A 15,691-nucleotide genomic window follows, 5' to 3' on the forward strand; every position below is an offset into this window, starting at 1 on the left:
TACAACCGCATTTTGAGACAGATGTGCAGAAGCGAAGTGCTAGAGTTTAAAAACTTAGGGGATAGAGGGGAACTACCCCTGGTGCAGCAGCTATCACAACAGGGTCTTACTTTGGCCATCGCTTTTTCTGCTATGCTGCAATACATAGCAAGAATTCTAATAAGATATATTTGATTTAAAGAACTTCAGCAAGTTGCAGTTAGCAAATTCTGCACTTCACTCTTGCCCAGCAGAGAGTGAACGCACTTAAAATGTGAAAGCTAAGCAGTGAACAGCATTTAACTTGCAACTCAAAACACACAAAAAATCCCAGACATAGAATATCCTGAGTTGGAAGGGACACACAAGGATCATTGAGTGTAACTCCTGTCCCTGCACGGGACAACACCAAATTCACACCATGTCTCTGAGGGCATTGTCCAAGTGCTTCTTGAACAGCATCAGGCTTGGCGCCGTGACTGCCTCCCTGGGGAGCCTGTTCCAGTGCTCCACCACCCTCTGGGTGAAGAACCTTTTCCTAATATCCAACCTAAACCTCCCCTGGCACATCTTCCTGCCATTCCCTCGGGTCCTGTCATTGGTCACCAGAGAGAAGAGATCAGCGCCTGCCCCTCCTGTCCCCTTGTCTCCTCTCAGCCTCCTCTTCTCCAGGCTGAACAAACCAAGTGACTTTAGATGCTCTTTGTACAGTTCCCTCTCTAAACCCTTCACCAACTTCGTGGCCCTCCTCTACTAGAGAGTGTTCAACTTTATATCCTTAATGTACTATGAAGCCTAGAACTGCACACAGCACTCAAGGTGAGGCCGCCCCAGCGCAGAGCAGAGCAGGACAATCACCCCCCTCAACCAGCTGCAATGCAGGGCTTGATGCACCCCAGGACACGGTTGGCCCTCTTGGCTGCCAGGACACACTGTTGGCTCATGTTCAACCTGCTGTTGACCAGAAGCCCCAGGTCCCTCTTTGCAGAGCTGCTCTCCAGCCTCTCATTCCCCAGTCTGTATGTACATCCAGTGTTGCTGTGCCCCAGGTGCAAAAATCTGGTAGAAGTAGGTAAGAAGCACCTCAACTTGATTTCTTCTCTCCAGAACACAAAAATCTGGCCTACACTGTACAAGCAGTTCTTCGCAGGTCTGGAATCAGAGCTCATCTTCTGACATCCTGGCATTGGCTTTAGGAACTACAGTAGTTTGCTAAGCTGCAGGACCAACATCCACAAATACAGCATACCTCTGTATTATCCATAAACCGAGGTTTGTGGGTAGAGGCAACACCTTTCACTACTCCAGGTAATACAGTTGGGGCAGTGGGAAGGGGAGGAGAGTGAGAGTTGAGCTGACAAGGTTTCAGGTATGCTTCTGAGATCACCTGGTCTGCTTTTATGTATGCACCTGAGTGTGCCTGGTTCCCACCAAGCAGACAGGATAGTTAGTAACGCGGTTTGTCTCCAATGGGAAAGAAAGGTGTGAAACAAGGGGAAAAGATTGCCATGAAATCAATACCTCTGTTGAATCTATGGCTTTATTGTCCCAGGCTCAATACTCTGGAAAGCATTTTGTAGCTCTTCCTGGAGGGTTAGGAATGAGGGGGTCAGAGACAGTGTGGGTACTCTGAGAAATGCTAACCCACTGGTGTTTCCATCCTTCATCAGCTGTCAGAGCACTCCGTCTGTGCGAGGTGACTGCTTAGTCACCCCTGGGTGTCCCAAGGGACTCAGAGCGCTGCACGAAATGCACTGAATTCCAGGAGGAAGCCTGGAATTTGACAATCTTGTTACAAGGGCCATGCACTAGACCCATGCAGAGCTGTGCTAGCACATACCAATTACCTTGTATTTCAGACAGTAAATGATTAACGTGTATGTCTAAATGCAGAACACCTGTTCTCAGCTTGCACTTAGCCTCAAAACTTCCTGCTTCCATTTGAGGCCTGGGAGAGCAGCCCGTATGCCCGAAAGCTTGTCCCCTCTTCCCAGCCACAGTAATAGATCCGGGAGAAGACGTACCAGCTCCAAACACAAACATTCTTCAATTATCTCTTCAGATCCTCTCAGCCAGTGCAGTACCATCCCATACTGCTAGCAAGAGAATGCATCTCCATGCATACGTAGAGGGTTGGCTTCTGGCAAAGATTTATATAATTGTTCATAATGTGAAGTTCAGTTGCAACATCAAAAGGAAAATTATTTCTCCTTTCCTGAGATCTGGGACTTTACTGTTTGTTCACTCATGTTTTGGCAACAGCCCTGATCACGAACACAGTATACAATCATATGGTTTTTTTAAAAAACCCCACAAACCAAATCGGGAGATGCTAAAGGGGAAATGAACCATAAAGTGGGGGCAGCAGGATAGTATCTAACATTTCTGCAAACAATCCATTTGTCACTTTCATGGACCAGGGTTAATTAATATTCTATAAAGGTCTTCCAAAAGCTGAATACCTCTCAAGTTCTGAATTCATGGGGCTGACCTTAGACTTTCTCAGAATGATTTTTAATGCAGTCTGTTATCAGCAAAACCCGTTTAAACACATGTCCCATCTGCCAGTACCCCATTTGCAAAAGAGCTTCTTATACTTGCAGACAGTAAAGCTTCTGCCTGCTTCCCTCTCTCCTCTAAATACCAGCTGTATGGTAATGAGCACAAACAGCTGAAAAATACTGCACAGTAACAAAGCTGGTACGAAGCGGGCAGAACAACGCTTCCACTCAATGAAGCAGTTGTAGCATGAATTTAGCAGATTAGCTATTGAACAGGGGTGGGGGGAGGTTTGGAAAAAAATGTAAAGGGTCTGCACAGATAGCAAGAAAATGAAAAGAGACCAAAGGGGCACAAGCTACCAAAGAAAAGCCCAAATTCTAAAGTACTTTTGTTGAACTGCATGAACCGATTCTTCGAATTTTCTAAGCCTTATTGCCCATGTACTAATGATATGCCAAATGCTATTCTGATCATTTGCAAGTTCAGTTAGTTTTTAAAGAAGACAACTTGTTAATGAAAGTTTTCCATTCATTAACAAATCTCCTCATCGGCTGGGGGTGGGGGAAGTCCTTAAGAACAGGAACACGCTCTCCTACTTCAGTTTCTGGGACTTTCAGCATGTATGACCAACACGCACCATATTTATGAACTTTTTGCATAATAGCCCTCTTAGCCTATCCCATTTTTGCAAAGCCATTTTTTAAAATGCTAACAACATCCACGCTCCCCTCCAAACACTGACAAGCTTTTTAAGCAGTGAGCATAAAAGACACTTGCTTTTAAGAAAATTTGTGCATAACTGCATTCAGCTGACATACAAGGCATGCAGTTGAGTATTTGTTTATGCAAGTAGCTAATCAGATATACGTTGTTTACATAAAATCTAAAAATTGCACATGCACTTTTGCACTTCAGATCACATGCACCTATCCACTGGCAGATGTGAGAGATGCATACAGTTTTGATACATAAAGCTGATGTTAAAATACATGACTTTTTTCTTGTTGGAGATTTCCCAATGGCATCTAGAGGGTTACAGTTGCTTTTGAAGCACTGGAGCTGAACGCTTTCTAAGAAAAACATGGAAAAAGATGGTGTATTGACACTGCCCAAACAAGTGCTCTGTCAAAAGTTTGATACGTAGGGCTTTGGGTTTTTTAATTCCTAATTTAAAAGCCTTACTGTTTCAATCCCACAGCATCCTAACATTTGTCTTTTATGACAAGTAAGGCTAGCAAGATATTTTTCAAAAATTTGTCTAGGAAGACATATAGCAATAAAAACACTATATTGCTTCTAAAAGTAGTGAAGACTGAAAACCCCCCCATCTGGGGGGAAAAAGATACGTTCTCCTCTAAGGTCATCATAAAGCAGCTCCTAATAAAGCACACAATCTTTTAACCTTTATGCATTGCACTTACAGAGTTAAAAAGAACACACATACAAAATTGGCTGTGTTACTGGCTTCTTTTCACTGGTGATCACAGAATAAACAAAAAAAAGAGAAGCAATTTTCTCAGGGTGTGAAAGCGCTGGTCATGCGGCTATACAATGGCATTCTCAAATGACATTTTTATTGCTTGTGTCTATCATAACCCTGTAACAAATAGAAGAAGAAAAATCACTATTAAAGTTCATTGGACATCACCTAATTTCAAATTTTAATCTAGGTCAAATCTATTGAACTTGAGTTAAAGAACATGTACTTTGATCTTTCCTGGAGAATTCTAGCACACATTTTGAAATATTTTTTGTATTTTAAGCACCTTAAGGAATTAATAGAGAGTGTATCAAAAGACAAAATGGTTAACAAGACATTTTGAACATACAGAGATGCACAAAATATTAACTAATGATTAATTAATTGTAAACCACTTGTTGGTTAAAAAGTGTTAACATTCAGTTTACATATTTATCAGTCATTAAAATTATCAGTGGTTCCCGTAATTTTCTACACTTATCATAAGTATCGCTCTTATTTTAATTTTTTGAATCTGTTCTCTGAATTTTTTAATATGTACCAGGATGAAAACTGCTTAAAAACACTAAGTAAATGAAAGTATTTTATTATGAGAGAAGGTACAATACTTTATCAATAGAAAAATTATCTGCCAAAATGACTTAGGTTCTTTCCAGATATATGTATTTCTGCAGCTCATCAGCACTCCAGCAGGAAGGAATATGATACTACAAACGTGCTGTATCTAGATGGTATTTGCTTTGCTCCTAACCCAGGTTTCCTTTACTTGTTATCTTCAAAGGAGACTGAGCTTCTCAATATCTCAATATCATTATTTACCTTTTCAGTGCTGATATACAGACTGGCATGCTAAAGCAGAGTCAATGAACAAGGAAAGCCCCAATTATTTTGGAAGATTTAAACGTGAAAGGTGCAAGATTTTTGCATGTTGCATATGAAAACTTATAAAATTTGATGTCTTACTACTTAGAAACAAAAGTAGACATTCACAGAAACAAAACCAAAGTTGTCCTAAAAAAACACCCATAAGAAATTCAAAAATATGATGCAGTATGCAAGAATAAGCTTGCCACTGAAACTGGCAGAGCTATGCTCACTCATTCCTGAAGTTTAACCTCAAAATCTTCATTATCATATCATTTGGATGGAATACCAACTACACCAACCAGAACATGGTCATAAGAAGAGACTGGAGTGAATGGTGGCTCTGTTGATTAAAGTGACATCAGAAGTTATTGCAGAATCACAGAAAGGTTTGGGTTGGAAGTGACCTTTGAAGATGACCTAGTCCACCCTGCCTTCCCCTGCCATGGGCAGGGACATCTTTCACTAGATCAGGTTGCTCAGGGCCCTGTCCCACCTGACCTTGAACATTTCCAATGATGGGGCATCTGCAACCTCTCTGGGCAGCCTGCTCCAGTGCCTCGCCACCCTCATTGTAAAAAATACCATCCTTGTATCTTTTCTTCCTCATACCTAAGGCTTATATCTAGAGTCATTGTTTCAGACCATACATCCCAAGATGATGACCCTTCTGTTTGCAATGGTGGTTTCAAGGGGCACTGAGACAGTGCCTGCTTTGGATACGAACTTATTTTACTCAAGGAAAATATATCAGGCATCTCCAGTGGTTCAGTTCTGCAGGGTCTCAAGTAATGCATATACAATGGTTGCCATTAGCCAGGAAAGTGTACTTCAAATGTACCTTAATATCCAACGTTTAAAAAAATAAACACACACAACAAAAAAGTCAAAACCAAACAAAAAAGGAATCAAAGTTCCTTTGTTGAGACCCTTTAGCTTTCAAGCCTAGCTGTACTTTGCCAGCACTTGTCCATACTCTTCACATGCTTCTAGCACATGGAAGCCTTTAAACACTAACAGTCTTGAAAAAATACTGATTATCTATTTTTGTGATTATAAACACTATTCAGGAGAAAACAGTGACTCATTTTAAATAAGAATGATCTTAACTGTATCGACATTTCTACAATATTTCTTTAATTTAAAAGGATTAACATACTTCCCTTGCAAGTAATGCATGTACACACAACAGATAAAATAATCATATCTTAAAGCGTGATCTTCCAGAACAGATTGAGAAGATGAAAACAGAGGAAGATTTATAGACAGCACTACACTGCCCCTTCACGTCCACTACAGAAACAACACCCCAAGTTGCATGATGTGAAAGAATTCACTGAAAATTAACATGGTAGCTATGTTAGACTGTAATTTTCTTATTTTTTTAATATTTGACAGCTTTCCTCCCCCAGTAAAACATACAGACAATGGAAGAGAATTAGGATAAAAGTAAACTTTTACGTTAGTGAGAAAATAACTCTTTTTTTTTACTTCCATCTCCATAGTTAGTCCTTTCTCTTAAAAAACAAGGTATCAATTTTCCACCTTGACTACATGGTGGTTTACAATTTAAGAACAAACCTGCTTCAATTAAATCTAATATTTTTCTGGAAGAAAACCCCAAATATACTAAAATACATACACCTAGCCACAACAGAAAGTTTTAAGGTAAGAATGGTACAATAAAACTTCCATCAGAATCAGCTCTTAATGGCATGAGAAATTGTTTATGAGTATCAAACTATTTCATACTTCTTACAGATCACCTCAACTTTTTAAATAATAAAATTTTTCCAAGCATCTTGTTTCTCTGATTTAAAATTCTATTGATATTTTGCTTGTAATTTAATATTAAATTTGTTGTTCTGATTGGCATATGGGTTTTCGTTTCAGGTAGCATTAAGTAGAACATCAGTCAGAAACTTTAGATGAGATAAAGGTGTCCCATATCTCCACAAAGCACATCTCACAGAGTAACATCAGCACATGCACCAACCAGGCAGACAAGTCCACTGTATATATATAAGCATTAAGCAAGACTTTGCTCAAGTCAGGAATAATGTTTTCCAAAGAGTAGTAGTCTTAATTTGTCACTGCTTTGTTGACTTAACCTTCTCATAAAGGCTATAGCTTCAAAACAAGTTTTTTTTAAAAAATCAGTATATATTTACACCTTGTGGCCAAGATACAAATGTAGAGTCATGGATTGTTTCTAAAAGTCTTGGTACAATGACATGTTTTCTGGCAGCTGGCATCTTCATTTGGTTTGCAAGTAGATACCTAATAACTATAAGCACACAGTATTTCACAAGTGCATGGCACATCCACACAACTTGAAAACCTTTCCTATGGGGAAGGTGAACTTGATTCATAAAAAATTCAATCTTCTAATGGATAAACCCTCATCCTCTCCCTCCCCCTTCTCCCACTTTCCTCATTACTAATGATATTAGTTTTAGATAACCTTCTTGCTGGTTTAATCTCTCAGACTTTGCAGAAGTAAGACTTCAATCAAATACAAAAGCAAGAAATGTATTATAATTTATTTTCTAACGTGAGTAAATCTGTACTTTCTACCTCTTCAATGTAGCAGAGCTATTCAGTTTTGAACTGAATACTGATCTTGAAAAATCGACGTGCACTAGTCCAATCTTCATATTGTTCTGAAACTACATAAAAGACAACAAGATTTTGTGATTCTGTTCTGAAGAAAAAATAAAGGAATAACAGAAGGTATTACTTTTCTGTATGGTCTAGACATGCGGCAAGACAAAAGTATAAGAAGCTATTTTCCATTTCAATAGATGCAGCTTACACTTGAAAACAGTTAGTAACCAAAAAAAGAGTGAAGCACGATATGAATGAATTTATTAATAAACAATTTTCTTAGGTTTTATTAAAATTAATAGTTCTACATGCAACCAGACAATATATGTTATAGTTAGCATTTCTGTCCAACCTGCTGGAATAAGTCTTTTGCTATTTTAGAATGAAGTATATTACTTGTTCATGTTAATAGGAAAAAATATGTATGTTCAAACCATTTGTTCAGATAAACTGCCTAACGTATTTCCATCTCCAGGAATTTGTGGATGACTTCTCTGCAGAAAATCCATAAAATATAGAAATAAATGGCAGAAATTAAGTTATAGCTCTTTTCAGTTCAGATTTCTGTATTAGAAAAGGGAGAAATTCAACTTTTTTTCCTCAAGAAACTGGTCTTTGTAGATAAGATTACTACAGTAACTTGGGGATTTCCCCAGTATTAGAAAACCCTCTCAAGCCAGGACCAGTACTTCCAGTTCCTCCTAGCTCTTCCCACAATATGATAAATTGGCATAAAAGAGGTACAAGATGACAAGGGCCTTACTGAATGTCATTGTGATCCAAAATTATATTTTTCATTATAGAAAACAAAATGGGGTACACAGTGAGACCACAAAACAAATCATTATATTGCACAGAGCCAAATACATTTTTTAAAAAACTAGAATGGCAAAATTTGTAATTAAAAAAAGCAACTTTATGTTCAGACTATTTCATGTGCTACAAATGTTCATATAGTACATAAAATAAGCATAGCCTTAAGTAGAAAGTGTGCCTTAGAAATATCTTTTGCTTATAAAATAACCTAAATCTATTCTATTGCATTCATATGGTAAATCTAAATAAATAGTACAATGGGGTTCTCCCTTCTATGTGCTCTTTATTAAATTGCTGGGACACTTTAGGCATGCTGTGGTTCACAAGAACATCACAAATGTCCCTCTGGGTCAGGCTGAAAAATAAAAACCCAAACCAAAATCCATCTAGCTTAGCAGAGTCTGCTGATAATTTAATTTTCATCATAGACTAAACCCATGCCTATTAGACTGTTCAAATCACCTGTGTACAAGAATAACTTTTTCAAGGAGGAAGAGGAAAAATTACATTGGATTATCAACAGTTAGGGAAAAGGATGCAAAACAGTTCTCTGAATGATGTGTTTTGGAAAGATATGCATTGAGAGACTTCAAACTTCAGTGCAATTTGCATTCTTCACAATAATAGTAAAAAGGGCACCTAAAGATGATCTCCTGGTTTTTTGAACTTACAGGAATCCCCCCATCAAATTTTACTACATTATTATTATTATTATTATTATTATTATTATTACTTTAGCTTTTTGTGTTTAGACATATACTATGTATTTAAGAATCCAGCTTACAAGGACTTCTTACACAGCTTCTTCACCAAGGTCAGGGTAGGACATCTCCTCACTAACAAACTGTTACAAGAAAGAGTTTCTAATTAAAAAAAGTTCCTAAATAATGGCATGCTAGGTATAGCAAAACTCCGTGTCTCCACAGCTATAAAGATAATATCCAAAGGATTCTCTGGTGACAATGGGAAAATTACATTCAAGCTTTCTCTTCTGAATACGTGCACGTAGAAACAAGGGGACTTAAATAACAAGACAGTTGTTTTACAATAAATCTTGAAAAACAGTTATTACAGCTATTTCGGTGACAATATCTGGGCTATTACGTTATTTTATTTTCTCCTCTGCCTAGTCATATGATTAATTTTTCTTTAAACACAAAGTGTCAATCACCATACTATACGGGATCTTTCCCTTAAAACATGCATTCTGAGCTCTGAAGTGAAGCCGGCACTCAAGGGAACCACCACGAGCTCTTTGGGGGTTTCTCCTCTATGAAAGAGGTTGCTACTTACAACTTCATCATCAGGTTAATCGAAAGGTTTTTGATTAGGAACGGGAGGTTGTATTTCTATCGCACTGGTGGCACCTAGAGGTCAGAACTCTGTAACTGCAACCAACCCAGCTTTGACTCTGCATGCGAGGCATAAAACAAGGTTAAAAAAGAACTACGGCATAGTCTGGCTGTCCGACACTCGGTGTCACGTCTTTTTATGAAAAGAACAGATTCTCAAACAAGTCATGGTATATTCTTTCTCAAGAATAAATTCTCGTTTGAGAGGCTTCACTGCATAATCTACAGTGTCACTTTTTAAAATGATGTAACATTCTTGTCAACTGGGACTGCCATCCTGGGAGCACTACAAAAATATTTCAGTACCTTCTACCACTACGAAAATTTTCTATTTTGCTGACATGCGTATACAGAAACAGCTACGTTTTTAGCAATACAGCTTTGGCTGCTTGGTACTATAGCAGCTCATTTTTCTGTTCTGTCTTTTGTCAGTCTCACTTTCTGTGTATCTCATGTAATCTGTAGCCAACGAAGCAATGCTGTATCTACAACACAAGCCTCGGACTGGTGTGGCACTGCCTGGCTTTCTCCGCCCTGTGATAACTATAATATTGCTAAACAGTCTGTGAATTTGAAGCATCCACCAGAGAAGCAGCAAATGCCATTTCCCTTCAAGCAACCATTGTCAAGAAACTAAAGCACCACATTAAGACCGCACAAAGCGCAGCTCAACTTGCAGCTGCAGATAAGATGAATCTCTCAAATTTTTATTTAGAGCAATTTATCAAATGCTCCTGACCACTTCTAATTTTGCTTTCAGGTGAGAATTAGACTTAGGGATGTTTGTATTTTTATGAGAATAAGCAAGGCTGTAAATCAGAGCTCAAACATTCTCAACCATTAATGAAGAAAAAAAGCACATTTTACACCTTAAATGTAGGCGTGATTTTTTTAACACCTAATGAACTTTTTTTACACAGTAGCGCCCTCAAAATCTCTTTTCAGAGTGTGTCTATGTGGCCGTATTTCATCCTGCTGCCTACACCTTCTGTATAGAAAAATTGTCTTTCCCTTAATCTTGGTTGAATGAATACTAGCTATTTGGGCTCAATAAGGTAAACACATTTTTCAGAAGCAAAACTACACTTTCAGAAAAAATTAATATATCCCAATTTTCCCCATTTCAAATTTTATATATGTATCTCTTACAAAAATAGGTTAATTTCAATTATCTCCAGTTTCATTTATATGTTGAAAATTTCTTATCATACTTTGTAAAGAAATATATACAATTTTACTTAAAACAGGACAGCAAAATCTGAGGAAGATTTCACTCTGAGACCATTTATTAATAAGCAAGCTACAGTGATGCAACAACTGAATTTTACATCCACAAAACAAAATGATTTGCTAAAGCCTCACTAGTACGGAAACCTGGCAGAAGAGAAAAGTAGAAAGGTTTCACAGGACCTTCAAGAGGTCTCACCTCTCATTGGAACGCATACTATTCCCAACAGGATTAGGACAGGATGGATTAGGCTCATCTGCCTTTGGCTTTGTGCTAGATACCTTCTAGACCAACTACTTTTCTCTATTATCACAGACACCTCCAACTTGTAACTTGTTGCAACCTGACATGTGGCCAGCATTCAACACAAGGATTTTTTTCCATTTTGGTTTAACAGGAAAGGAACCAGTCCTGCTCTTCCAGGTCAAGCAAGGAAAGACAGGGGTTCTTAGCAGCAGCTGTTTGCAAGATGGCTGCACGACTGTGACAGCAGCCATCCACGAGGTGAAAGAAACAAGGAAAGGAAGGACATAAGGCAAGATTGCCTTAGTTTTCAGATTTGTTTATAAAGCTACTGCTTACAACTACCCTTGTTCTTTTCTCCCCTCTCGTGTGTACAGAATAGAAACCACGCACTGAAGATAAGCTGGGGTTTTATTATTCTTTTTAAGATGCGAGGGGTGAAGGACTGGAGAAAGAAAAAAGTTTCCGTATTTATAATACGTTAAAAGACAGTATGCAAGGTTTTTCCCATTTAATATTTTTCCTATTGGAAACTGAGCTCTTGCTTATACTGAAAAAATTCTAATTACTTTAAAGCTAAAATATAATATAAAGGGCAAAAAAAAGAAAAAGGGAGAACCTAAAGTTTGTTCTGCTGCGTAATAGTACTAAACTTGCTAATTTGTATTTTTGTTAATATTAATGAAGGCACAGCTAAAACAGGCCAGATAAAGCCTTAGTGTTTGATAAAGGTTTTGATATGTCTGTGATAGATACACATAATCAAGGGCAGAGTCTTATGAAGCAGCACTGCCACTACTTATTGGCAAGAAGCTAGAAGGAAATCTTAAAACTCTCCCTGAAAGAACAGCATCTATATCTGTTATGTAGTCTGGGGATTGTTATTAAGTAGTATTAGATAATGAGATGCTATGACTCTCCAGTTCTGAACGGAAGAAGAAAGGAAGCAATTACCTACTAGCTTTAATATTGCATGCTACGGAATGAAAATTATATATTGTATTTTAAAATTAGACCATGAAGTTCACAACCACTGTCAAAGGAATTCAGAAGTTCACAAAGGTTTTTAGCATATTTATAAGTAGCAACTGACATTCTTTTAGAAATACAAAGATAGTTGCATATATTAGGTTTTTAATAGGGCAACCGCTTTGCGATCCGTGTCATTACATGCTTTGGAATGCTACATCCAATATCTGGCACTCTGATTCTTCAAAGACAACATACATTTGTATGTCCTCTCTACTGGAATGCATACGGATTTTTTTGTTCTTTGAGAGAAAATTAACAAAGCTTATTGACACTGCTGAGCTAATTTGAAGTTTGGAATGAAATAGCTGGACAATGCTCTCTTAAGGTACATACAATACAGAGGGGCCCACATTTGGGGAAAAAAAAAGACAATTTATTCCATTGCTTTCATTTTGTTGGCTACTTTGCAGCAGTAATTATTTTTCCCTTAATTTCAGTATTTGTTTTAGAATATTAAATCGGAAACATCTATAAAGGAATACAGTCTCTTCCAAGCCCTGACGTTTGCATTTAATTCCCTTTCTCTACATCCTCCTTCCTTTTTTCCCCCCAAATTTGTATCCTACTAAGCTAAAAGAAAAAAAAAATCCAGTATTTCAACAGTTTAGTCTCAAGACTCCACAGAATATTCATTCCCCGTATGTCCACATACCGTCAAAACATGAATTATTTCTCAATACTCTGTAAAGAAGTTACAACTCCTAGTAAAGAGAGATCAAAGCTTCAAATTTGTGCTACATTAAGGAATACAGAAAACACAGACCAAGAACAAAGTGCGTGTCCTATGTTGCCTCACAGCAAGGAACTTCGTGCATGAAAATGCACAAATAGGTGCCCTGACTCAAGGTTCTGAAGGCTAAGCAAAAAGGTAGAATGACCAACATACAGGCAATTTGAAATAAAAATTAGAGAAACAGTGGAAAGTAGTTTAAATGACATTTAAAACTACTACTTAGTATACTTTATAATAAAGTATACTTCATTTTTCAATAATTCTGTCTTTCATTTCACCCCACTGAAGTTTGTGTCAATGAAAGTACCTTTGCAAAAAGGATCCTACTTACCTTCTTCCAAATACATAAATATACAAATACCATACATTATGTATACACTTGGTAAACTATGTACAAAAATTTACATATTTTAGTGTTTACATCATGAAGATTACAGTTATCTCTTCATAGAGAAGACAGTTCGATGTAAAGGTTTTTTGCTCAGTAACACTGTTCATGCTTAAGTAGTGTAAATCTGAATTACAAATCTTAAAATCACCAAGAAAATATGAGGCTTTAGGACCAATTATTAAATAGCATGCCTCAATTTTTATATCAACATACATACACAAAAGACAGACAATGCTAAGAGCAAGTAAACACAGATGTCTCTTGAAATATTAGTTTATTAGGCTTGCAGTACTACTTATGACTGGGTAACTATGTCTGAATAACCTCAGGGGACATAAATTGTCTGCTGAAGCCCAAAGAATATGCTGAAAATTTTCAGCAATTATGAATTCATACGGCCTACGTGTCCACTGCAAGGAGCTGTCAGTGCTACCTCTTTCTATAAACTAGGTCCCCCAAGTCAGAAAGACACTTCAAATTAGTGGAGAGAGGTATAAATTATCGTTTTTAATACTCCTGCACTTCAGCGACCAGTGAGATTTTTTTACTGCAGGTTTCCCTCTGTATCAGGAAGAAAGGAGAGAGGTCGGGGTGGGTGGGTTAGTGTGTGTGGTGGTGGGGCAAAGGTCTCTGCACCCGCCTCTCCTCACTGCCAATATTTTCAGGAATTAAGTAATTCCCTGAAGATGTCTTAGACGTTTTCAAGCTTTTACTCTCTCCACACACCAGAAAGAATAGGTCACTTCTGATACAAGCCCTTCCTAAATCAAGAAAAGTAAGGCTGGTCCTGCTAAACATGGCAATAAACAAATATGCAGTATTTCTGGACATTTGAAATATTCACGTGTGCTCAAATTAAAATGGTCCAGCACTTCAGAACAGGAAACTATTACCTCTTGACCCTCTCAGAAGTTTGGATGCCTTCTCGGAAATTTCAAGCCTGGCACAGGGCTTAGTACTGTGCCTGCAAGACAGCTGCGTCGGGATGCAACCCTTCGTGGGAATGCACAGGACAAACCAAGGAAGACAGGTTGAACAGATGTAATAAACTGAGGTGGTGCCAGGTCCAGAAAGTGATCCAAGTTAATCAGTTGCTCCAAAGAAATTTCACTCAGTAAGGCAGCACTATATGCAGGCAATTTGGAAAGCTAACTTTAGTTATGCCAACAGATCTCATGGAAACCCACAACACCACTAACACAGCTTGGTACCAGGCAGTTCAAGCTGCCTCCTCTTCTTCTTCTGGGATGGAGTGGCTACAGCTCGCTGAAGTTTTCCCCCCATGATAACCAGCTCTTTATGCAACAGGAAAACAGAAGCAGAGAAGAAACGGAAAGCAGTTTACAACAAACTAGTATGACAATTAAATGGAATAATCCCAACAAAATTATAATAAACTTTCTCTAACCGATGAGGGGTGTCTTAAAAAACATCAACAATCAAACCCTAAAATGAATCTACTTTTGCAATTTTAATCCCCATTATATTACATATGAATGAGGCACTGACAAAAATAGCTGCTGTTATTATTCTAATCCATTTTCTTTCTAAAGTGAAGAAATACTGCTATGGACAAATGTCCTTAATAAATCTGGAAATTAATTTCAGCCCTCACATTAATTGCAATTAGTGTCAAATCTTTACAGTGCAAAGTGACCTCAACACATAATGATATTTCAAAACATGATGAGAAAACGAACAATTTCTATCAGAAGCAATTTTATACCGTTAGATAAATCTCAGTCAGAAACAGCACAGACACCATAGATCCTGCCATAGGCTAAAGGGATGATGTAGCCTCACTTTCTTTAATTTGTATTCTTTTTTTGGAACATGCAGTGTCTGTTAGATAATCTTATTTATTTCTTGCATCAGTATTAATGGAAACTGCAAGTAAGTGGCAAGCTTACATGTCTAACACATGAAACAAACAGATCATTGTTGTTTAAAACAAACACATTCCTCCCAAAAAAGAAAGGTGCACCAGCATCTATCCCGGATGCTTTTCAAGACAAGAGAACTGGTACCAACTATGAGAGTTTATTATCTGCCTGGAGATAATAAAATGAGGGTAAGTGGAAATTGACTGACATGTAATATTTTAATACTTAATTTAGTATACTTAAACCTAAATGTGTGTGTTTTAAAAATTAATTAATAGATGCTGTAGCAGCTGTATTTTTATATTTCTTCAGCCTGATGGCTTATCTGGTTCAGTTAGGAAATATTAGACTAGCCAGCTACAGACGATTCCTCATTTCATTAAAGGAGGTGCGTGGGCAGGAAGGGCTTCCCAGAACTGCTCGCAGCATAAGTGGAGAGGCAAAGGACAGGAACACTGTGGGTGTAAAAAGGCAGGAAAGGAAAGAGAGATGCTTCAGAAAAGCTATGTGGACAGAGTAGGCACTAGACAGTAGAGGACTTGCTTGATAGCTTGGTATCTAGACAGGATTTGGAGAAGGGC

The 15,691-nt window shown here is 37.8% G+C and overlaps 1 protein-coding gene across 2 annotated transcripts in view; it reads right to left on the reverse strand.

The window, feature by feature from the left end:
• The window catches only part of FBXW7 (F-box and WD repeat domain containing 7), a 190,397-nt gene that overhangs the window by 59,278 nt on the left and 115,428 nt on the right, over positions 1–15,691 (reverse strand). Inside the window, exon 3 of one of the 2 annotated variants that reach the window (XM_075090934.1) lies at positions 3,873–4,078. The exons of the other annotated variant lie outside the window; for it this stretch is intronic. Coding sequence (XP_074947035.1) covers positions 4,055–4,078 — 24 coding nt within the window. The 3' untranslated portion in view covers positions 3,873–4,054. Of the gene's footprint in view, positions 1–3,872; positions 4,079–15,691 lie in introns of those variants that run through there. 2 annotated transcript variants of the gene reach the window in all.

This window comes from Phalacrocorax aristotelis, chromosome 4, assembly GCF_949628215.1.
Source record: "Phalacrocorax aristotelis chromosome 4, bGulAri2.1, whole genome shotgun sequence".
In the NCBI taxonomy this organism is placed as follows: domain Eukaryota; kingdom Metazoa; phylum Chordata; class Aves; order Suliformes; family Phalacrocoracidae; genus Phalacrocorax; species Phalacrocorax aristotelis.